This window comes from Tyto alba, unplaced genomic scaffold (genome assembly GCF_018691265.1).
Source record: "Tyto alba isolate M040663 unplaced genomic scaffold, T.alba_DEE_v4.0 Super-Scaffold_16, whole genome shotgun sequence".
Classification (NCBI taxonomy): Eukaryota; Metazoa; Chordata; class Aves; order Strigiformes; family Tytonidae; genus Tyto; species Tyto alba.
The window spans coordinates 13848900-13872463 of record NW_024881278.1 but is presented as its reverse complement, the minus strand read 5'-3'; the positions used below and the strand labels follow the sequence as shown (position 1 = coordinate 13872463).

The 23564-nt window shown below is 37.9% G+C and overlaps 1 protein-coding gene across 13 annotated transcripts in view; it reads right to left on the bottom strand.

Moving 5' to 3' along the window:
- CDC42BPA (CDC42 binding protein kinase alpha) overlaps window positions 1–23564 on the bottom strand; it is a 188809-nt gene that overhangs the window by 11173 nt on the left and 154072 nt on the right. For 6 of the 13 annotated variants that reach the window (XM_042789351.1, XM_042789352.1, XM_042789353.1 and 3 more), the window contains 14 exons: window positions 22859–22978; window positions 22082–22162; window positions 20314–20419; window positions 19415–19551; window positions 18624–18763; window positions 17675–17756; window positions 16236–16452; window positions 15438–15500; window positions 13933–14526; window positions 11924–12021; window positions 10199–10283; window positions 8346–8469; window positions 6928–7045; window positions 1437–1505 (listed from right to left, as the gene is read on the bottom strand). In XM_042789351.1, coding sequence (XP_042645285.1) covers window positions 1437–1505; window positions 6928–7045; window positions 8346–8469; window positions 10199–10283; window positions 11924–12021; window positions 13933–14526; window positions 15438–15500; window positions 16236–16452; window positions 17675–17756; window positions 18624–18763; window positions 19415–19551; window positions 20314–20419; window positions 22082–22162; window positions 22859–22978 — 2034 coding nt within the window. Of the gene's footprint in view, window positions 1–1436; window positions 1506–1540; window positions 3418–6927; window positions 7046–8345; window positions 8470–10198; window positions 10284–11923; window positions 12022–13932; window positions 14527–15437; window positions 15501–16235; window positions 16453–17674; window positions 17757–18623; window positions 18764–19414; window positions 19552–20313; window positions 20420–22081; window positions 22163–22858; window positions 22979–23564 lie in introns of those variants that run through there. The other 7 variants (XM_042789354.1, XM_042789361.1, XM_042789360.1 and 4 more) reach the window with 3 other exon arrangements.

The window sequence follows — 23564 nt, the reverse complement described above, 5'->3', positions numbered from 1 at the left end:
ATTTTCCTCCTGCATTTTAAAATTCTCTCTAGTGTTGTATGCAGGTATGTATCCAAACACCTGCCCAGCGATAGGGATCTAGAACAGCAACCAAAAGGCACTCGAAGCAGTCTGGCAGTGAAGGTTTGCCATGCATGTCTGAAGGGCATCCAAAGGCCACAGAAACCAACAGCAGTGTTTCCATTACAGCAGCAGACATGGCTCAGACCCGTTCAAACCCTGAGCTACCAACCACCATCACATACATCTACCTCACACATTATTCCTGATTTATCTGCGAATCTGTCCCAAGCAGAACTGCAGGCCACAGCACGGTGCACAATTACAACACGCAGCATGTACTTGTGTGCCTGTTTCAGTATGGCTTGTCTTTCTACAGGACCTAGCAACCCCCGTGTAGTCGGGCCAGGATGCACAATACAAGAATAAAGAGAAGACCACTTCCATCCCCCCAGTTTACATTGCAACTGGAAGGATACCTACAGAACAGTATCCTCCCTCAGCCTCTCCTTAAAACTACCAGGATTAAGAGGATCCGCATCAGCAAGTTGCCATCAGCTTTAATTTTTGATCCTGCTTGTACTTGTTCTGACTTCACTTACTTTAACCTAGAAACTGTCTGAGGCACAACCAGTGCCTGTCTCAATCGGTGTATAATACTGTGTAAAGCTTCTAATATTCCACATGATTTCATCATAGTTTGAAAGGTTGGTCCAACACAGACAGGTCCAGAACCTTCTCCTAATGCAACCTGATACACAGCATCCTGCTACTGACTGCTGGAGGATGAACACTGTGGAACGCAGAATTTATAACTGAAACTTCCCACACCCTTTCTGGTGATTAAAAATGCTATTCTCATAGCAAAAGGTTCAGCCCAGTCGTTATACTTTTGTTGTCTTTTTTCTAAAGCCATGAAGTACCTGTTTCTTGGCATGTCAGAGCTGTGGAAAGACCACAGCGGATAGCAGAAAATAAATCAGCTGGGACAGAAGAAAGTTAAGGGGTGAAGGAAACTGCTTACAAGGGGTTTTCTCCCATGTTAATAGCCAGGCAAAAGGAAAACCACACAGTGTTAGTAGAGTGAACACCTGACTCAGCCGTTCATACCCTCAGAGTCATAAAGTCTGGAGTACCGAGGACAGAGCGTGGAGGCTGGGAAAATGCAGGGTTTATGGAATCGTAAGAGAGGAATTTTTCAGCTGAATTAACAGTCATGTGGTAGATGTGCTCAAAGTTGCTCGGAGAGGAGATCAGACAGGAGTGATGATGAGGGAATTGATAAGGGGAACGCTGCTATCGAAGACAACAGAGAGAGAAAGCAATGAAGGATGGTTGTACAGGTTACATCGGCAACAGCAGTCCACAAGAGCAGTCAAACACTGAAGAACAGCCAGACAGCAACCCTGCTCGCCCGTCAACACACAGGTTCTTACATTGTCACCCCCAGTCCTCTGAGCACCTTCCTTACATGGTGTCATACGGGCCTGCCACCCTTGCTGTTGCTAAAACATTAAAAACAAATAAAACTTTTAACTCATTGGGAATCGATTCTATTATTTATTATTATTTGATATTTCAAAGAGCACCACAGGTGTAAAAGGTGCTTTACAGACAGTTGAGAAGCATCGGTTCCCTGCCTTGAGGAGCTTACAATCTAAAGTCGACATAACAAACAAAGGAAGGTGAACACAGGTGAGATGATGTGGGGAGAAGAAAAGATGGGAATACATAACAGTTAAAGATCGTCAGAGATTTCCTTCTGTTATTCATGCATTTTAGCGATTCCATTAAAATCAAGTATCACCCGTACAACACACACAGAGTATTTCTAACGTGAGGGAACAGTGTTTCAACAGGATAGGGACACAGGTCGTGTGGGAAGGTGAACTGGTTAGTGTCAGACAACAGGGACAATTTGCTGTAGACAAACGACACAAGGCCTATGTCCTCCTGCACACACCCTCAATCCTCACAGCGCTCGAGCGAAGAAGGGACTTTGTGCTGCCTTCTCTGCGCTGCAGCAGACTAGGCCCTTGGCAGGTAAGGTGCAAAACATTGGGGAGTTCAAATGTTTTTAATAGGTCAACTGAGCAATGTGCTCCCAAACTGTGACAAAGAAAGAGAGGGGACAAATAATCCTGCAAATTAAACAGAAACAATTTCTAATTAATCCCTACGGAATGTGCTGACACAAGTGCTCTTGTAATTTAGTCATCTAAATCCAGATTTAACAGAAGAGTGTTCCAAGGCTTGGTCTCCCTCTCCGTGCCATCTGTACGTGTTCAGCAGGTCAGCCTGCAAGGGGATGGTTTGCCCAATGGCTACCAGGAAATCAGAAAGCCTTTTCTAATTTCTAACTTCTAATTTTCTCTTCCCCTTGTCCAACTGGTTTAATCTCCTTAAAACAAACAGATCTAAGTAACATTAGAAATGTTAGGAGTTAAAAAAATAAAATATGGTAAAAATACAGCTTACCCCTCTGCTAAACCTAAGGCACTACTTTTTGTATGTGGAACGTATTAAAGTCTGGAAGAACATTAAGTCACATCCCAATACATATTATCAAACATTATTGTAGCTGTTCATTTCAGCTGGTAAAATCCAACTCTTTTTTTTTTTTTTTTTTTTTTAAACACATGGTTATTATGAGGCTTTGCATGTTAACTAAAACATCAATTACCACATTATGGCATATAAGACATAATATACATTAAATTGTTATTAGTAAGTTTAGCAGCATCTAAATATCAGTACAAGAAGCCACCATTCCAGGAAAGCAGACTTTGCCGAGTTATCTGCTCACAACAGAGAACTGCCAGCAAAGTCAGCTAAGTTCCTAAAAGCCAATAAGAGAGAAAAGAGAATGTCTAAAATCACAAGCTAAAAAGCAGAGGGTGGGCCAGCTGCAGACCATGAAAATATTTAGCCAGCATTCATGAATGTGAGAAAGCCACGATATAGCAAGGTTTTTAAAATGATCCTCCATGGAACTTTCTCCACGGATTCCACCATTAGGTGCATGCATGGGGTTCCCACTTTCTTTAAAGAATACCAAATATGGGTAAGTATTCGTTTACTCTAAAAGTTTCTCATTTGAAACAAGCAAAGCTTCACACATCATCTAGAATGGAAGTATAATGGCTCATGTAGAATGAGGTCAAACTGAAGCATAATGTTGAAATAGAATGGCAGTCAAGACTAGCTTTGTATGTAAAATACTTAGACATGCAGAATATGAAAGCAAAATCAATCCTGTACATCTGATGTACACAGAGAGGTGGTCTGTGCTGCAGTAAGTGCAGTTCCAGATTTCAGATCTTCACTACAAAGGAGCGTCCACGATAAAGTGGCTTCAAGGGACAAGAGGGCAGAAGGGAGGCCAGACTGTACGGCCAGTTAATTGGTGACAGGCTGCTAGGGAAGAAAAACATGTAAATAAATAAGTTTGGGGATATACTAACAGGAACGATTCTAAATTGTACAAAACAAGACAATGACCCAGACCTAGTATCCACATCAATAAAATACAAATATGTACTGATGATGGCTCTGTTAATAGCAAACAAGAACTTCTGGTTTCTGTTGTATTGTAGCCCACCAACTTGCTCGTCAAAGCCAGACCCCTGAGTAACTGCTCACCAGGGAGAATAGAAGGATGCATATTTAAAATTGCCTGATAACCTCTAATATTTTCTCTCTTAAATCTGATCTCACTCTGAGTCTTGGGCATGTTTGTTTCTACCCAAACACAGGACTATACTGAAGTCAAGGGTGTCCGTTCACGGAGAGAACAACGTGGGACGAGGCTAGCAGCCTAAATTTGCCATAAACATCACTCACTGTTCACATCATGTGCCTGTCACATGCCAAGACCTTGTCAACAACACACAGAGAAAGCATCTTCCCCCACGTGTGGCTGTCTCAGCAAGGGCAATCACATGCGGACAGGTATGTCGCACACATGCAGGCATCTGATACAACATATCAAATAGCCTGAGAAAGTTTAAAAGATCCCATTTATCCAATTTTCATTTCGTACATTTACCATACAAATGAAACTCTCTAAAGCTGGTCTTTCACAAGACATCACTAAGAACAGTAGCGGGCAGAGCGTGAGCCAGCTCCCGCTGGCTCTGCACCCACCAGGCGGTTACGCCGCAGGTTGAGGCAGCGCGAGTGCACGTCCCCTCCTGCCCACCGACACATCGCAGCCCAGCCACCCATGGGCCACTGCTACCAGGTCTAATTCTGCACTTTGTTCAATTTTTGGCATTTCCCCTGAAAAAGGCAGCAGAGGCAGGTTAGTGGGACTGCAAAGATGAGTTTTTCTTGTATTCACATTGCATATATAAAGTGAACATGTATATATTCATAAATAAATATAAATACATACATATATATTACAATTGTGATTTGCTTTATCCATGGACACTAGATAAAAGCTAGGCTGAGCTGGCTATTTAGTTTGTGACAATCTCATCCAACACAGAGATTAAAATATCTATTCTCTATTAAAATCTATTTATTACTAAGGACCTTTCTGCCTATGTAACACTATACCGACTTTAGTGAAAACTCATGCTGGATCAACACATTTGTATCAGTAGATCCAACCAAATTTGACATAGCTCGAATAATTCAGAAGAAACTGCAAATAAGAAGGCCCACTCCATTCTTTCATACACCTTCTGCATTCCAGTATCTCATAAAAAAAAAAAAAAAAAAGAAGCTGTATCATCTAAAATAGTTGGATGAAGAGAACTTGAGAAAACCATTAGCTTTGCACTACTTGTTCCCCCTAGTGGTAGCCCTCATTAAATGCAAAAATGTATTTTGCCATTCACTTCCAAGAACAGAAACAGGCATTCGCAAAGTAAAATGCTGCAATCTTTCTCATACTTCTTTAAAAATACTTTTTCTTCTGAAACATACTAATCTATTTAAAAATAAAAAGATGATGTTCCAGCTGCAAAATCATCATACATGCCAAGAAGCAAAAATAAAAAGCTATTCACCTTTTTGGAACCAGGTATGAACCTAGTGAAATAATTCTATGTCCTTGTAAATAAACTGCCACACAGATGAACTGTACACAGGGTTGGATGAGTATTCTTTACCTTGTGTACTGATTCTCCAGGAAATATCCTCTATTTCCATCCTCTCTTTTAATCCTAAATTTATCTTTCAGATATAAGTTTAGACTCAATCCATAACATCATATACATGCACAATTCCTTTTCTTCTCTTTTTATGCCCGAAAACCAAAGTAGGTAGTTTGGAACAGACAAGATGAAAACTTAGTCCAGATAAATACCTTACAGGAAGCTGTTGGAAAAGAAAAAGCTGCCTGGACTGATGTAGCTCTTGACAGAACATTTATTTCCTAATCTCAAGTTACACTTTCAAATTCACACACTTTGAAGTTCTGTGATTGACGCAATTCTGTACCCGTTAAGTCAGGAATACAAAGACAACATGGTATTGCAAGGAGCTACTGGAAAAATACACGTCAAATTTGCTCTATCTGCAGTGACATCTCCCAGCATTAACACTGATAGCCACTTGCAAAAAGGAGTTTTTAAGAGTAACTTTAAAAAGAAGCTGCAGCAGTGGAACAAGGGCAGAAACCAATTCTATACTGTACACATTTTCTAATGTCTCCTCATCACTTTTAAGTGTGAGAAAGTGACTCATGAATTTCTTTCAAAACATCATATTGATTGGTAAGAAGCAAAGTACCAGTCCTAACTTCAGTTATGACCTTTGAGCTAATACAAGGCTTGTGTAATTAGAATGAATTCACAGCTAAAAGCCATCACAAAATTACCATTTGCTGCAAAAGTGAGGTAAAATGAGTATCTGAAGACCAGAGGTTATGTGCTCCTAAGCTCCTAAACTAGTGCAGCTGCATGGCACACTTTATTTTCCAGTCTTTTCCTTTGGGCTTTTCAGCATCTGAAAATCCCAGTTTCAGCATCTACTTCCTGCTTTCTGCACAAACTCCAAGTAACAGCGATGATCGTTTCAGACAGCACTCCTGTACTAATGTCTGTCTTATGGTGGTAGTCATATCATCTGTTTGATATTATATCATCTGATCTTTCTTACAGTGCTAATTAGCATCTTCTGAATCACATCTGTGTCATCGTGGATGAGTTTAGAAAACAATACATAACACATAAAATGCTCAAGGTATCTTGAAGCAAACAGTATGATACCCTCCTATGAACAAAACATTAATTGGTCTTTAGCTCATCAAAAATTTCAGTAACTTCCAGATGAGTATTTCCTACAGAAGGTTTGGTAGAAATGAACACGCATGTGCTATTACATGTTTTCTTTTTCTGTTTTTCAACTCAAAAGGTTAGTTTTTATGTAAGAAGTTCTGTTTGACTGAAACTATTTAATTTGGAGAGAAAATGAAAAATAGTGTCTTTGGCATGGAAAGAAATTTGGGCACTACACACTGTTAAACTGCTAAAGTTCCACTGTCTGAGGAAAAGAGGCTGTAAAGAGATAGGCTAAGATGGAGCTAAAGATGGGAAGAGAAGGAAGGAACTGAACTACAGTTCATGGAGAAAGGAATTTCTCTTCCCACCCCCACAAAGAACACAGGCCCAAGTCCTCTTAATTTTGTCCTTTCATGTGGGTCATAAAAATTATCAACACTGAGAGGCCAACTTGCCTTGAAATCCAGGAGGCATTAGCCACTCCTCCTCCTCTTGATGCCTAAGTGTCATCCTCTTTGTTTAAATTTTGTCACACACAGCAGAGCATGTTCAGCTCCACTTCCCTAGTTACACTTCTCCTGATATGAAATACATCAACACTCTGAATATACATTTAAAATTGTACTTGTCTTTGTCTCACTTATTTGCAGCCTCTGTTGCAGTCAGTCACTCTCACATGTACTTTTGTACTTACCATTGGCAGGTCTTTGAGAATCTGTATACCATCTCCTGGACCCATATGTGCTATGTGATTAAAATTAGTTGGGTTAGAAATTAATTTATTTCTCATTTCTGGATCACGTAGCATCTCCCTGGAAGAGAAGATACTTTGTTTAGATATTTCGTTCAAGCTGAGGATGGACATTTATAAAAAATGGACAACTTTGATTATCAGCTATTTTTAAATGGAAATTAACTATTTAACCATGTTAACATTGATAAATCATTGCTATTAGCACTGGTATGGGCAAGCTTCCAGCTTGAAGAGAGGGCAAGGGGCCAGAAGAAGAATGCTGTTTGCAGGCTAACAGCCCACACTCGGTAATTACTAACAATCAAAGAATATATAACCACTATGAGCTGATAAAAAGCTCTGTAAGATGGGTAAAAGAAGAACTCATTTGTGATGTATTACAAAATGGAGATGAAAATGAAGTACAAAATATGAAAATAGAATTAAAATAATACCGCAGTACCTTTCTCAGTCTGTGTTCAGAATTAAAAGCTCTTCAAAATGGCAAGGATGCATTTCAGAACTCAGAATATATAAAATTTTAAGACCAAACCGTGATCAGCTCAGAAAAGGCAAGGACAAGAACTGGAATTTTATCTCCACTGTACACAGCTGTTACTTTTCTTAGAGCCAAAAAGAAAGGAAAGCTGGGAGCCAATCACTGGTGGAAGACGTTGGAAGTTAGAAAACTGAAATGCTCAGTTCTTGGTGTGTAGCTTAGCACAGTAGTAGGTCATCTTTAGTGAGTGACAGTAAATGGTCAGCAACATCCTCTGTGAACACTGCGAGTAGTGCAGACCTATTTTTATTGCCATTTAGGAAAGTATTTGTGACCTGTTAAAGACTTCTATTAGAAACACATCCTGAAGTCCTATGTCCTCTGAAGAAGTGTTTTCTGAGATTTACAGAATGTTTATGTAGTTAAAGCTCTAAATCAAAAAAGCAGATGCCTTGGAATACTGCTGAGAGTAGAATTGCCTTCAGAAAGACAAGCAGAACCAGACTCTGAAAGTAATTAATCCATATGAATAGTTAGCAATGTAATCTCCTTTTGCGAAGTGTTTATTACAGATCTTTATATATACAGTATATGTGCACACCTATGTACCTGTATACAGTAGGTGGAGACATGCATTCCAAATTACAGCTGTTTCACATAATTAATTTGAACTAATGAATACTTGTGTATCCCGTGCATATCCACATCCAAACTGGTATTAACAGAAATTAAACATTGAGGATCAGCGCAGTACTGAAGAGACAGAAACATCTGAATGGGCATTCCAGAAAGCAACAAACGAAGTACTACATTGGCATCAGTCACTGTCCTTCAGGGCCTACAGGCATGTACAGAAGACAAGTACATGTTGAATACCGACCTCCTCTGCTGCATCCTCTCCTCCTCTGGTACTCTGAATGAATAGCGGCGCTTGTTGTTGATGTTTCGAACCATCTGCTTCCGGCTGTTGTCTGATGTCTCAGGAACTACCAGTTCATCACCCTCTGAAATCAATATAGATATGATGATCCAGTGGGACAATTCATGAGGTGTTCACGGAATTTGAATTCAAAGACATTTTCTCCCTCTGCTCTTGCTAGTGCTCGACACAACCCATTTACCATCAAACTTGACCAAATGCTCCTTGCTTTACGGGTTTTCTCGGTTACTGCTATCTACTCTGTTTCGCAGCAACAGACTTGGCCCTTCTTCACACATGCGCTGCCACAACCGTGTTCTTAAAATACCACTGATTAATTCACTCAACAAAACATTTAGGTGGGCAGGGAAGGATCTCAGTCCTCTATCTCAAACTTTCTTTGGCAGTTCTCACTAAAAGTCACTAGAACGGTCTTGTTCTGCCATTCGTTGGGAAACTCAATGCAAGATTCTTTTTCATTCATTGCCTGCTCCAAAGAGATTAATCCTTTCAAAATGTTTGAACTCTAATGTATTTTGGTGCAACTGTGGGAAAAGAGAAGATTTTTTTCCACATGTGTACATCTGGCCAAAGCATCTTTAATAAAGACATGAAATGTACAGCAGTGATAATCATACAATAAGAGCATTACTTTGAATGAACACTGCAATTGCTCTGCCCTATTTTATACATATATATGAAGACTAAAATTACACTTAATAAGCCTGAACATACCCAACATCTACTGCTCATTGCCAAAACAGTTTTTGTACGGAACTGGAATCTTTCCTTAAGAACAACTGGTGATTTCATGAAGTGAGTGATCTACTAGGTAAGTAGCTTCAGGAAAAAAAAACTTGCAGACTTTTGAAGAGATACACCTGGAGGATACTTCACTGTTTGGCAACCTTTTCTGAAAGACAGTGAGAAGCGTACAGCAGCACAGCATCAACCTTACTCACTTCTGAATCTATGGCTCTCCATGTTTTTTTCTCTTCTGCTCTACTTTTATTGTTCATTCTTTATTAGACTTGAAAATTCTTTACGCATACTTCCACCATATTGCTCCTCTCTACCAGCATCATTCCTTTTGTACTAATTTGCTAGCAATTTAAATAAACACTGCAACACTGCCAACAGCAGTATAAGTTTCTAGGGTGTTTATTTCCACTATTTTCAGAATAGTAGTTTTATAGCTTTTGATTGTTAAGACAAAGCACATCCCTCCTCCATCTAAGAGGTTAAACAAAAGGTTAAGAAAATTACTCAGCAGCATATTTATGAAATGGGCCTCTAAAAATTAAAAAAGGTCAAAAAGACTCATAACAAAGGTAGAATTTTGAAGCTAAAACTTTGGCACACAATCATATGTGGCCCTGATACTAAATTATGAATACATAATATTATATTACTTGATGATCCTTGGGAAAGGTTTGTTTAGGTTAAGTATAATATTAACATTAATCTAGTAGTGCCAAGATCACTATTAGAGTCTTTAATGGTACAGGCATTTTTAGATAGTGATCTGGCAGGTGATCCCAGATTTCGAGGGAGTGTCTAGTCAGTCTATTTTCTATTTCCAGTCTTCAGTCAAGTCTTCATTGAATATTCAAAAGGGAAAAAAAGCTCAGAGTAGTTGCCTAGCAGACATCGTTGCAATCACTGTGGAATCTATGAGCTTTGGCTTTCTCTCAAATTAATCAGCTCATGTATGTTTGAGACATCACTTTCTACAATGCACAGATCCAGGCCAAAGAAAAATGCCCATTCTAAACAAAAATTTGCATGATGAAAATTGCCTTCTCTTTACTTACCTGCCATTTTGTTTTTGAAATATATTAATCTAACTGTCTCCAGGCCTAAAAGGTTTAATGATCCTTCTGTATTCAAGGGTCGTACCTGAAACAAGGAAAATCAGTTCCTGTAATAGTAATAACTCACATTTATATACGGCATCTTATTCTGAAAGCTCCAAGGTGCATTATAAACTCTATAAAAGCAGCCCTGTTATAAAGGCAATCAGGGAGCAGAAGAGCGTAATTGGCCACAGCAAAGCCTGCTCCACAGAAGAACTGCAGGCTGGAGGGAGCAGTGTCTCCTATCTTCAGTGACACATGCCTGCTCTCAAGAATAACAATTGTGAGTCATTAAAGCCACAAAGCAGAGTTAAAAACAATTTTAAACTTCTGTTTGGAGAACAGTACAGAGGGAGTTGCCTAAAATTCCACTTAAAGACAGGCTTAACACCATTCCTCCCAGCTTTAAAAAAAATAGCTCTGTTAGAAGTCTACTTCATTTAACAATTCAATTTTGTTCATTAGATGCACAAAGCAATAAGCTACGCTTTTGTTTTGTGTTAGTATCATGTCACAATTATGCTTTGCAACTTGATAAGAGTATATCCATATTACTAAAACCTACTGGTATTTGTGATTTCCAACTTCAAAATGAAAGAAGCATTCCACTCTCAAAGTCTGCAAATTGTGTTAGAAACAAACTCTTCATAATAAATAATCTGCCATTTTTGAGTCTCCTAGATGTAGCAATTCTTCTTTGTTGAAAGTAGCTTCATTCATTAAATGGGCAGTTTTGATCCAAATATTAATCAAAGTACTAAATCATATTCTGCTGTGTAGGCAAAAAACGCTCCAACTGCTTAATAACTCAAAGTTTGAACATCAGCAAGAGTAGAGGAAATTTCCTCTAAAAGGCCAGATTCTTCTTCTCTCCTTAGAGTGGTTAATAGCTGAGCACCTTGATTTTTGCATTATTTTCCTTACAGCATTGCTGTAATATCCTGATCTGCATCTGACATGTGCGAGATTGATACACAGAGATTGAATGACTAACACAAGACCACAAGGGCAATTTGTTGTAGTTCTATGTCGTTGGAATGTCCGTAAAGGGAGCATGTTGATATGGATACAAAGTTGAAGTTAGTCTAAACTCTGGGAAAAAACAACCCCACTTTTCTTTTTTCTTTCCAAATACAGCTGAGCAAACACCTCATAAATACAAAGGAAGTGTCAGTTTTCAAAAACTTCTTCCTTGTGATAAGGGATCCAAACCTGACATCATCCTGGTTTTAATATTTGTACTGGTTGAACCAAAATGTTCTAACACTATCTGTCTACAGAGTGATCAAACAGCAGAAGATAGATTTTTGAACACCTGTTTAATTATCTTAACATTCACCATCTTCTGTCAATAACATAGATGCAATCAGACCCAGTGAAGCCATATGCAATTAATACCAAGAAACTGTTCTCTACAATATCAGTAAGTCTAACCCGCTCATAAATGCTCCAGACTGACCATTCATCTAAAACAGTGAAACTGCATGCAAAACATATTTCCTATCTTATATTTTGAACAAAAAGCACTGGTTTCTTTGCAGTAGATCTCCTTTTAGTTCAATTATGTTTATATAAGCAGTGTTAATGATGGCTTCTGATGTGCTTAAAAAAGCCATTTTGACTGTAGCCAAGCAATACTGAAACTAGACATATTCTTTAACCGATATTGAAACAAGAAGTTACCTTTTTGAGAGGAATAGTCTGAATCCACTCCATGGAGTTCACATCAAAGACATCGATTGCATTTTCACTGTACACAGAGAGGTATGGTGCATTGTAACCTGAGAGGGAATGATTAGGTATAGTGTCATGTGCTTTTAGACAGTGCTTAAAATACACATATTATTTAACCATATTTATTAAAAAAAAAAACCCACTCCCACAGTCCAACAACAATCTTTGCAAAATGTGTTTTAACTCAACAATTACAAAGAAATTTATTCTGAAGGCAAACCAGCACCACCAAAAAACTTAAAACCTCCACGACTTTCTTTTAACTTTGCAGAACCAAACTACTTTTTGAATTACTGGCCATTACAGTTTACTCTGCCAAACACTGATGTGGGTTCAAAGCTTTTTTCCTTCTAAAAGCCCTATTTTTAAGAGCTCGTATTATATAAATGATGTGGTAGGAAAATATATTGTTGTTATTTAATAACTGTCATTGGAATGAACTGAGCTCTTAGTATTTGTTCTAAATGAATATCAGTTGGAACTAAGCACCATGACAGAGTCATAAAAATCTTCATGTTTCCTTCTAGCTTTAATTCTCTTTTCTTATTTTCTGGACTGTAAAGAGAATTCTTGCGCTACTTATCTGGCACATTTCCCCAGGATGAAATTTGTTCCACTGGGACCACTTCTAAAGGAGAATTCAGTATTTCCATGTTGGCAACAAGACTGCCATGGTCTGCCAAGACTAACAAGAGCATCCAATTTGTGTTTAAATGTAACAGTTTTTGCTATAAAATATATCTCCATTCTGAACTGGAATAACATCAAGTCACTTCATTTAAGGCAATCAGAAAACTTTCCCAAATATCAGTTGCCAGTATAGATGAACTACATGTTTTTCAGTCTGTAACAAAATCTTTTATTTTGATTCATTCATTCTCTGAGTATATTGTAAAAATCACACTCTTGCTTGAAAACCAGAAGTGACATACAGCCTGTAAAAATTGCTCCGTCCACATTCAGAAGGGGCTTCACTCAAACAAGGTGAAACATTCCTCTCCTCTGCCCCGTGACTGTATTGCTGTCACAGTGAGGTAAGAAGGCACACTATTTTAAAAATCATCACAAGACTGGGCTCATTCACAGATACTCTGAGGACAAATTTGGCTAATATTTATCTGCATTCAGAAAGACATTAAAAAGAAGATAGGCATTGCAGGCTTTTTTTCCCCTCCAACTGTCACAAAGATAAAGCCCCAGCTTTGAAAAAGCATGCAATAAATGTATATCAGTTCTTGCTGGAAACAGAAATCTTGAAAAATTACAGTATTTTTCCCTTAAGGTTATGAAATATGTTTCCTTCACTGCCTGTCATACATTGTATTTTGGAAGGGAAGAGGTGGATGGCGGGGAAGAACTTAAAAACTGATTTTTAAAAAAAGCAAAGAGAGGAGATGAACAAGAAGAGTGTCAACAAAAACTGCTGAGGAAAAGAGAATGAGGGAGTAAGGAAAGAAAAAACTCCAGTAAGTAGGAATAAACACCATTAGAGGAAAGCAATTCAAACTACCTGATACTGATGACTCTGAACATCAAGAAAGCCTGAATCACAATGCTGAGACGAAGTACAGTCAAATTTTTAGACTTTAAATAACAACAGTCCGGTATCCGTGGTAGCGAATGCATAAAGATCCCATTAGCCTCTGCAGGACCTGAGGCTTTTGGCTGTTTTAGAGATCAGGCCGCGTGTTTAGAAATCGGACATCAGAGTTAGAAATCCTGACCCTTGATTCCTCTTTGAGCTACAGCAGTATAGGTCAGTGACGGAGTTGTCAAAACCAGCATAAATGAGATCAAGATGAAACCCTCTGACTAGATCAAAAATGCTGACAGAAGACGACAGCTTTCATTTAACTGCCAGGTAGTTATCCCTGAACTTCACTTTCTATGGACATTAATACAAGCAGTGATCACTTCAATGTATAACAGCAAGTACACTGACACACACGACAACTTACAGCAAGAAGATGGAGTTGCGGGCCACATCAATTCTTGTTGTCGAGATCTTCGGCCCTGGCAGTCAACGTAAACCCCTACGCTGCTAAAACACAGCAGGTATTCTTTATTTGAGATTTCGACTGCACAGATGGCATCAGTTGGCTGCTGTGAGATAAACGATAGTGTGTGGTCATCTGGGTGGAGCAGACTGTATGGGCTGCCTTCTCCGTGAAGGGGATATTTTAAGAAACCTGACGGGTAGCCCACACAAAGACGGTCACTGAAGATTGACATCCACTGGACATTCCCCTGGACCTGGATCTCCTTGATCTTTTTGTGACGTGTCTTACTCTGATTTAGTTCATAACAGAGGACCTGCCTTTTCATAGCTACACACAGGCAGGTAAGAGCTCCGTGGCGCACATGTCCAGAAACTATCGACTGACAGCCTTTTGTCTCTGCCAGCTTGTAAAACTCAGTCTCCCTTCCATCCAGGGCAGCCATAGGGAAAAGCCGCACGTGACGGTTTCGTCCTGAGATTACGGCAATGAGCTGTTCATTTGGGATAAGCTCAATCTGATGAACCTTCTTATTGTCACCAACACGGATAATCTCTAAAAAAGAACAAAGCAAAACCCCTCAAAATCCAAGTAAATAATGCTGAAGTGTGAACTGATTATATGTATTTCCTGAAGATAAACTACGAAGGAAACCCAAGAAATCCCCCTTATTGCTTCCCTGCAATATTAAAAAGTACAGAATCGAAACCTGTATTTTAAGAATAAGAGATGTGGCAGTACTGGATAGACCTTTGGCTTTTCCTCATCATAAAAAGGGAAGAGCAGATCGGATGCAATAACAACTGCTGTATTATTTCAGTATTTATTTCAAAACCAGTTTATAGCCACAAAACTACTGAATAAAGGAAAACCCTCAAAGAACTGAAACATACAATTAAACATGTTGCTTGCTTGGGCATTTCTCACTCCATCTCTTTACAATACTGAACATAAGTTTTCATTTCCAATACCAAGGAGGAGGCTACAGAAAGGATCAAGCCAGGCTCCTCGCTGCAGTGCACAGCAGGAGAAGAGGAGACAATAGTCACAAATTGAAACGAGGGAGGTTCCCACTGGATATACAAAGGAAATGTTTCATTGTGAGAGTCATTTGCAATAGGCAGCCCAGAGAGATTGTGGAACCTCCGTACTTGGGGATTTTCAAGATCCAACTGGACGAAGTCCTGAGCAACCTGGTCTGAATTCAGTATTGAGACTGCTTCAAACAAGGGAAGAAAACCTTCAACTGCATTCCAGGTGCTGGATCTTTGTTACTGGAAAGGACACCCAAAACAGAAAGCACACAGAACACCTTGATTATCAGCTCTCACATGGGGTTGTCCAGCTGATAATGTAGTAAATCGAGAAACATTAAACCCGAGGATATTGAGAGAGACAAAAGGTTACAAAGTCACCTTCTGATTATTTAATGTTAGGGAAATTATTACCAGTTCCTAATCTCTTACCATCTTTGGTGACGTGCACAACAAACAACCCTTCTTCATTCCCCAGAGCTATTCTTTCATGATCTAAAATATAAAAAAAAAAAAAAAAAGGTTATTTTTCTTTGGAAATACTTTGTCAACAACAGTGATAATTCTGATTAACAGAGACAGTTTTTTAATATCTTGAAATAAACAAATACAAAGCTAAACCCAACATGTTCACGTAACAAAAAAAATTGGTAACCTCCAAGACTTTAAAATTTCTGAAAAAATGTCTTTTCCCATTTCTCCTGTTTGTAGAAGTATTATCAAGAAATGTAATTTTTAACAAAGTATTCAGAGCACTTAAGTGTACTACCAACTTTGAAATAATTGTAATATCGTATTTAAATAATCAGAGCTTAACATATTTCATGCAGTAGCATTGAAAATGACTAAATTCATTCTCTGCTTTTACATTTTCTCTCTGGTCCCACAAGCAGATTATGTTAAGTCAGTGATTTATGTCTATTCTATAGTGCTGATTTTGGCCAGTTAAGGCCATTACGCTTACAGAGTAACAAAAGAGTAATGTCCAATTCTCAGTCAAAATTATTCATAATTATGAATATGTGTGAATAGTGGGACTGTTCTCAAAGATCTGACAAAATACTGGGTAGTGAACTGCAATTCTCTCAAACATACACATTTCCATATGGGATAAAACCACTACATATTACTCTATTCAGTATATAAGGCCATTTAACACTTTTTTTGCAAAAAAAGCAAACTTTTAGCACACCCATTCTTCTTAGAGCTTTATTCTTACTCATTTCATACCTATGATTGCTGCTGACTGTGTTGTTTTGATGAGGGGTAAGGTGCTGTCGTAAGCTTCTTTGGGAACATAGACTGAGCGGTCTTTGAGTTTGTTCTTCTTCAAGATCCTATGCAATTCATTCAGCACTCCTACCCACTTGCTTTTTTCATTCTCACCGTCTGCTAGAATCAGGATTGAACACTTATTACTGGATGCAGAGAGCTGGGAAGCTGTAACCTGGAAAATTTTAAAATATATATTTTAAGTCATAAGTGACAAAAAAATCTAATCATGATCATTTTTACAAGGATATCTGGTGCCTATAAGTGCCCTTTTAATTACCTGTCTGAACTAAGACTGCAAAAATTTAGCCTTAGTTAACAGAAAACACTATCTCAATCAAGAACCCACAGCAGAAAAACCTGCAGATGTTAACTCAAAGAACAGAGAAAACTTTGGCTTTATTAGATGCATTTGTATTTAATTCTATAATTGGGAAATGTCTGCCCTAAATAAGGTAGTGAATTGTTTCTCACGGCAATTTTATAATGAAAAGCACTTCTTCCAAAATATTCTGGTGGGGTTTTTGTTGTTGCTGTTTTTTTTTTTTTTTTTTTTGTTGTTTTTTTTTTTTTTTTTTTAAGAACAATAGTTTTTGTTAATATTTTAATGCAATAGGAATGGTCTTTATGAAGAATGACCTATGATCCTTTTCATGTATTTGGTACAGCTACTGTAGATAAAAATGAAAGCCCCTTTTGTAGGTTTATCTCCTCTCAACATGCAGAGTGATGAACAATCTGAAAGACCGAAAAGCAAGGAGTGAAATACAACAGTACAGTAAAGAAATGATAGGGGAATTAATATGACACCAAATATATTTCATTGAGGTCAAAGCTTCAATAGAGTATCTAGTAAAAATAAGAATAATATTAGAAAAAGCCAATGACTGCAAAATCCTGATACCAGACATAAATTTTGATGAGTATTTTACACTAGATTTCTATACTGACTTACATGATGAATGGGAGTTTTCAGAAAGCCAATGCATATATATAGAGAAAATACATAAAATCAAGGCTTCAGAAATAACACAACAAATTAAATTGAGAAGCAGAAGGCAACTTTAGGAAATGAAAATGTAGAAGGTCATGAAGAACAGAGAAATTACAGATGACTAAGAGGAGGTTGAGAAAAGTATGTCTTATTGTGAAAGTTAAAAAATAAAACGCACGTAAAGAGGGGAGATGAGAGCTTGTCTAAATGTACCAGTGCTATTTTTACAATGAAAATGATGTATGTGTAGATCCTTATGCATTGCTGCTGCTGCCATGGATACCACATGGCCAGAACTTGCAAAGGAAATAACATACTAGCAAGCTGCCAGTGAATGTACACTGTAGATCACACTGTGAAACCCTGTACTTCTGGGTTACTAGGTTCAAGACATAACACTTACCCTGAAGATACAGGGGATATCTTTTCGATTTGCATGGATGACATCTGAGGCCAAGACAGAACTCACTGAGAATTCTTCATCCCTTATGGAGACCACAAACATAATTGGAAAAGAGTTAAAGAGTAAAATCTGTGTGTTTGTTTTTTACTTATATTTCCATAGTACCAATAGCCTTGTTTTGTGAAGGACACAACAAGACAGTGCTCAGATCTAATTTTTAAAATTATTCTTTCCTCTTTATCCGCAGATGAAATTCACAAATGCAATGTTGCATAATTAATTTCCAGTAAATGTTGATGGAGATAATCTATGCAGAGTATCTGGTTTTCATCTGTTTAAATTAAAACCTTTTTAAAACAAAATAAAAATAATCAAATTTAAAAAGTAAGCCTGGACCAAGAACACCTCTCCAATTCTTTCATAAAAATCCAAACTCACTAGAAGCTATAAGCTACAGCTGTTTGAGACTTCTTGGATAAATTAATCTAGTTCAGAGATGAACTTTACTCAGTATGTTAAATGTTCTCAGCCTTCAGTGAAGCTGATATTAGTAATACTGAAGACAGTGGGAACAAACTAGCTCTAATGAATAAAAAACTGTATTAATTTTATCCTATAACAAAGTTTTATCTGTCTTTAAAAACCCTATTCAACCCCAAAAGAACATTATTTTCCTTCTTTATTCATTCCAGATCTTCTACACAGCCGAAGACATGCATTTTGTCACACAGTGTAGTGATGGAAGTTTAAATTGCCACATATGAGCACACAAGTGTAGTTCAGGCCAACTGCAAACACTGCTTTATCCCGGAAAATTAGAGGCTCTCAACATGGATTACAGTGTTTCATAAAAGCTCTGGAGATTGCTTACTGATTACACAAAAAAGAAAAGCAGAAAAATACCTCCCAGTGCCTCTGAAAAGCTCCCACTCAGCACCAAACAGCTTACCTCATATCTATGACCTGACTCACTACCACGCTGGGCTGGGATGCTTTTCCTTCTGCTACATCATATAGGAAGAGTTTAAAATCACAGATCACTGCCAGTGCTCTCTGCCAGCCTTTCTTTACTCCAGCTGGTTTTGGTACCTTTAGCGAAATAAATTCTTATCAACCCTCTGTAAGTTTGAATGCAATCAAAAATCAAACAGACAGTACAAAAATCAATCCTCTCATCTAGGCTGACAAGCTTTTATTCAGTGATAATGTAAAGAAATATAAGCAATAGCACAGGTGCAGCAAGACCATCGAACACAGCCACACAGACACCACAGTATATTATTTAAACAAGTCACAGCACCATAGATTCTTTCTTCTTATTTCACAAACCCATTCAAAGCTGTATTAGCAAATATAGAGAAATAAGCCCATCTCTAGCTGGCCAAAACTGTGAGGAGTAATTTCTTTAGTATTTATGTACAAGTACCCGCACCAATGACCCTAGACAGTACTAGCATTATCAGAAAGACTCAGACACTCCCAGGCCCTGGAAGATGACCTGATCTCTAGAGATGGACTATTCAAGACCAACCCAAAGCCCAATGGCCAACAAAGATGGAGAGAGAATTACTGTTGAAACTGCTGAGTTTCTTTGTGAAAATGTAGGTCTTAGTTTCCAAACTGTTACTTTAAGGTATAATTGAACCCATCCCCTGTGATGCCCCAAATAGAATTTAATTCCAGCTCTAGAAAACCACAAATTTAATATAAGTGCCCCAAATGCAGCTACCTGATACCTACTCGGACATGTCCTTCATAAGCTGTTCCTATGCCCTTCTGTGGATCTATTCCCAAAGGTCCCTTAGTCTGTTCAGGAGGGATTGGACATACAGCAGGAGCCTTGTCTGCACAGGTCACATGGCAAGAGAATCCACATACTGGTGAGGAGGAGAAGAAACAAAGAGATTTGATGGTTATTTCCTGTGCAATGTAAAAGCTATGGTAATGATGATGACATTTATAAAAGAATCCTCTCTTTTTTTGACCAATAACTGAATAGTTTCACTGAACTTTGCTACACTGAGACAGAAACATAAGTCTGCACATAGTAGCAGTTCATGATTTTATCTGCTCTAAATTCTGTTTTTCTCATTGTTACAGGTGTGTGGATACACAGTCTGGTTTCATCCAGGTAAGAAAGAACCTAATCAGAAGCTCATACTAAGATAATCTGTATGATTTCCTCTAGGTCCAACTCTACTAGTAAACGAAAAGCTGGAAGCTCCTCTAAATGATGATTGTCTTTCTGTGTACATACAAACCTGCAATAAACTAGTCCTGGAAAGAAGCAAAATTGGTACTGAATGGCAAAGCTGTCTTACATTTTGCCCCGAGTCAGAAAGCAAAGCTGCTGTCAGCATACTTGACCACAGACTGTGACCCCTTATTGCTATTTAAAGTAAAGTGAACTCATCTCTTGTACCACCAACTGGAGTAGGTATGTCCCCAGATAACTAGGTACATTGTTACGTACAATGTTCAAAGTGTTCGGCTTCTACTGTTAAAAGACTGAAGCATGAGAATATATTCTGTTATTCAAAACACAATCAGAAGACTCATGCATTATTATGCTACATTTACTGTGCAATTTGCATCTGTAAGAACTTCAGTTTACCCTTCCTGCCTTCACATATGCTTACCTTCACAAGTACAGCCCTGTCGTATTAAACCAACCATCAGAGATGTGCATTGGTTGCATTTTGTTGGTGTATTAAATGATTTCACTACAAACTGGTGGGCTTTAGGCTGTGAAACAAGCAGACAAAGATGTTAATACCTGCAACACTTCTGAAGAACAGGTGTTTTTGTTTTTGTTTTTTTTTTTTTTTTTTTTTCCACAGACATGAGTGCAGAGGTGCAATTAAAAAGGTAGATTAATTGTGTTTGCTGAAAGGAGATCTGAGCTCCTATCACACAGGCTGAAAAAAATTCCTTCTCAGTGCTCATTATTGACAATTTACACCATCCTCTGTAAACGAGACCATGGAAACCAGACCTTGTCTCAGAACATGAGTTTGCTTCCACTGCAGATAGAAAAGTTGCCAAAATTATTCCATTACACTCTACAAGTTGAACATGTGTATGTATGTGCTTGGTGGGCACCTGGTGGCCAGCCAAGGTCAACCCACCACCGTATGTTCTAAGCTGCAAATTCAGTGCTCCTCTGTAAGGCGTGTTGTCTTAGTTCAAAGAAAAATATCAGACTTTTCCAAAATTCTAGTTTTTAGACCAGAAAGCATGACACAGTTCAGTTTTATGGTGCCAGGGGCAGGCAATTTCAGAACACCCAGTTTAAAAGCAAGAGTATAGATGAAGTTGATTTCGAAAGAGCTCTTCTTGTTAGTTTTACTGTTACAGTGGAAGCTTTCTGTCTACAGATGAATGGCCTGTTATGAAACTTGCAGGGAAACAATACTTAGCTTGAAAAACCGATGCAATCGAAGTAAGAAGGTTCTTTAGGGAACATAATAAATTACAAAGCTGATCATTACTTACTGAGCAAAATATCTGCAAAAACGAAATGATATGCACAGTAAAATGTTTCACAAGATTACAAGTGCACTTACAGTAATTTTTTAATTGATCTACTAAGATGTTGCCAACAGAACATAGTCTGCTCAAACTTTTTAGCTTTCCTTTACACAAACTGCTATTTTGCAATTTATCAAAGCAAAGAAACAGATCTGTTAGAAAGACTTACTGACTACATTGCTTAGTTGCAGAAAACTGTCATTTTTTCTAAATACACAGAAGATTCCCAAGCCATCAAGGCACTTATGGAACTTTTATGAGAAGATTTTTCCTTTACAGCGAAATAATTTCAACAACTGATGTAAAATCAGTATTTATTCAAGTAAAAAGTCAAAAGACAGAAAAACTGGAATTTGTCTCTCAGCCCAATGCTGCAGTACTGGCTGTAGTGCTCACTCTACATTGCTTACAAAAAATGCAAATCTACGGTTTCATTTCAGGCTCACTCTTCGCCTTTTCTCAAAATTAAGCATCTAACTAGCACACAGATGTGCTAACCTGAGACAGACCCGCAGTTACATCAGTTTTACTGTATGCAGAGGACAGAGGCAGGTTGGCCATACACGTGCCGGAAAACACTCTTTCTAGGAAGTCTCTTTTCCTTTTTTCATGTTCAGGTTCATTTATAAAACTACTGTTTTTCCTGTAATCAAATGCCTGTGTGCTGCTACAGTGGAATGCTTAATACAACTTGTCACACCACATAATGTAAGAATGAATGGTTTTAAATTTTAGAAAGCAACCAGCTTGCATATGAGCAACCCTTCTAGGCAGTTCCAGTAAGATTACTGTGATAAATAGTTCTCCTGAAGCTGTTGCCCACGACTGTTATTTTCTCCTTTACTATATAAAAAGTGTGAATGCTTGACTGAATACCTTTGGTGCAGAGAGTCCCGATCCAATATATGTTGTCCTCATGGTTGGTGTGTGAATTGAACGGGGAGGATGATCGGTAACCTGAACATAGTCCCCAAAGGATCAATAAGACATCAAACACACACTATTAAAGATAGCTTGAATAAAGTAAAAAAGGACTACAACATCTCACCCACCCCATCCCCAAACATACAAGCAGTGAAACTAAGCTGATTAACACAGGAAAAGAGTAAGTAAAGCTAGTCTCATTTCTCAGCAAAATGATGTACAACATTCATCTCCTAAATGTCAAATAACTTTGTATTATCTTAAACATTTGGCTGGATCTTTTCTAATGTAAAATAATCAGAGAGTTAATTTTTTTAACAGGGAAAGAGGACATATTATTTCAGTTTCAGAACCTGGCTAATATTTTGTATTGACAATACTTTCAGCAGGACTCCAAAGTGTGCTCTTGCAAACTATGGTATAACATTAACTTTGTGCCAACAGTTCTTAAATATTACCGACTGAGGATATGTTATGAAGAGAGACTGTATCTAATAATTGATTCAACATAGTTCCTCTCCCTAATCAATTAACGGTATGTGAAAGGAAATGCAACATTCCCCAAAATACCATTCATTATTAGTGTAGAAGGCTATTACAAGGTCCTAAATAGTCTCGCTGAAGACGAGTGAGCTTCATTCTAAACAAAAGGATTTGCAACACATATTTTTATATGAGTGAAACTGTTACTCCTAAAAAGAAGGCAAAAATTTGTCAGCATTGAAATACCTCAATTGGTTCAATCTCACTAGCTGTAGAAGGAGACCTTGATCTTGAATGGAGGTGAGACTTGCTATCTTCATCCCGTGATGGAGTATTAGACAATGTAAAATTCTCAACTGAATCAATCTAGGAGAACAATTCAAGAGAAGAAAAAACAACCAAAAAAAAAAAAAATCAAAGACATCATTAAAAAAGAATTCTCAAGTCTTACCAAAATAAGATATGGGAGCAGTAGAATTCCTAAGAGAGAACTGAGAGGATAAAAATTCAGTTTTAAGCAACTTCCTAATTTAAGTACAAAAATGCAATGAAAATTATTGAGTATGAACACACCAAGGCTTCTGCTGAGGGGTGTGCACATGCATAAAAGTTGCTAGTTCAGGGGCCTGATAAACACTTGAAGAGACTTGCAATTCAGCATTATAAAAGCGTGAGTATTTTCTAAACACTACTGGGTTTTGTCCACTGGTAGTAGAGATCTGTTAGAAGTGAATTCCCAAATAGCCTACGTAAATCACTGCAAACATATTTAGGAGAAAACATGGAGAAAAGGCAGAGCAAACAATGTGTTTCCTGAGGTTAGCGTTAATTATATTCACAGAAAATTGAGGGTTTTTTTTGTACACCATTTGAACTACAAAAACATCCTTACTAGGAATACAGTTTCTTCAGGTGAATATTTTCCTAGTCTATGATATACAATGAAACTAAG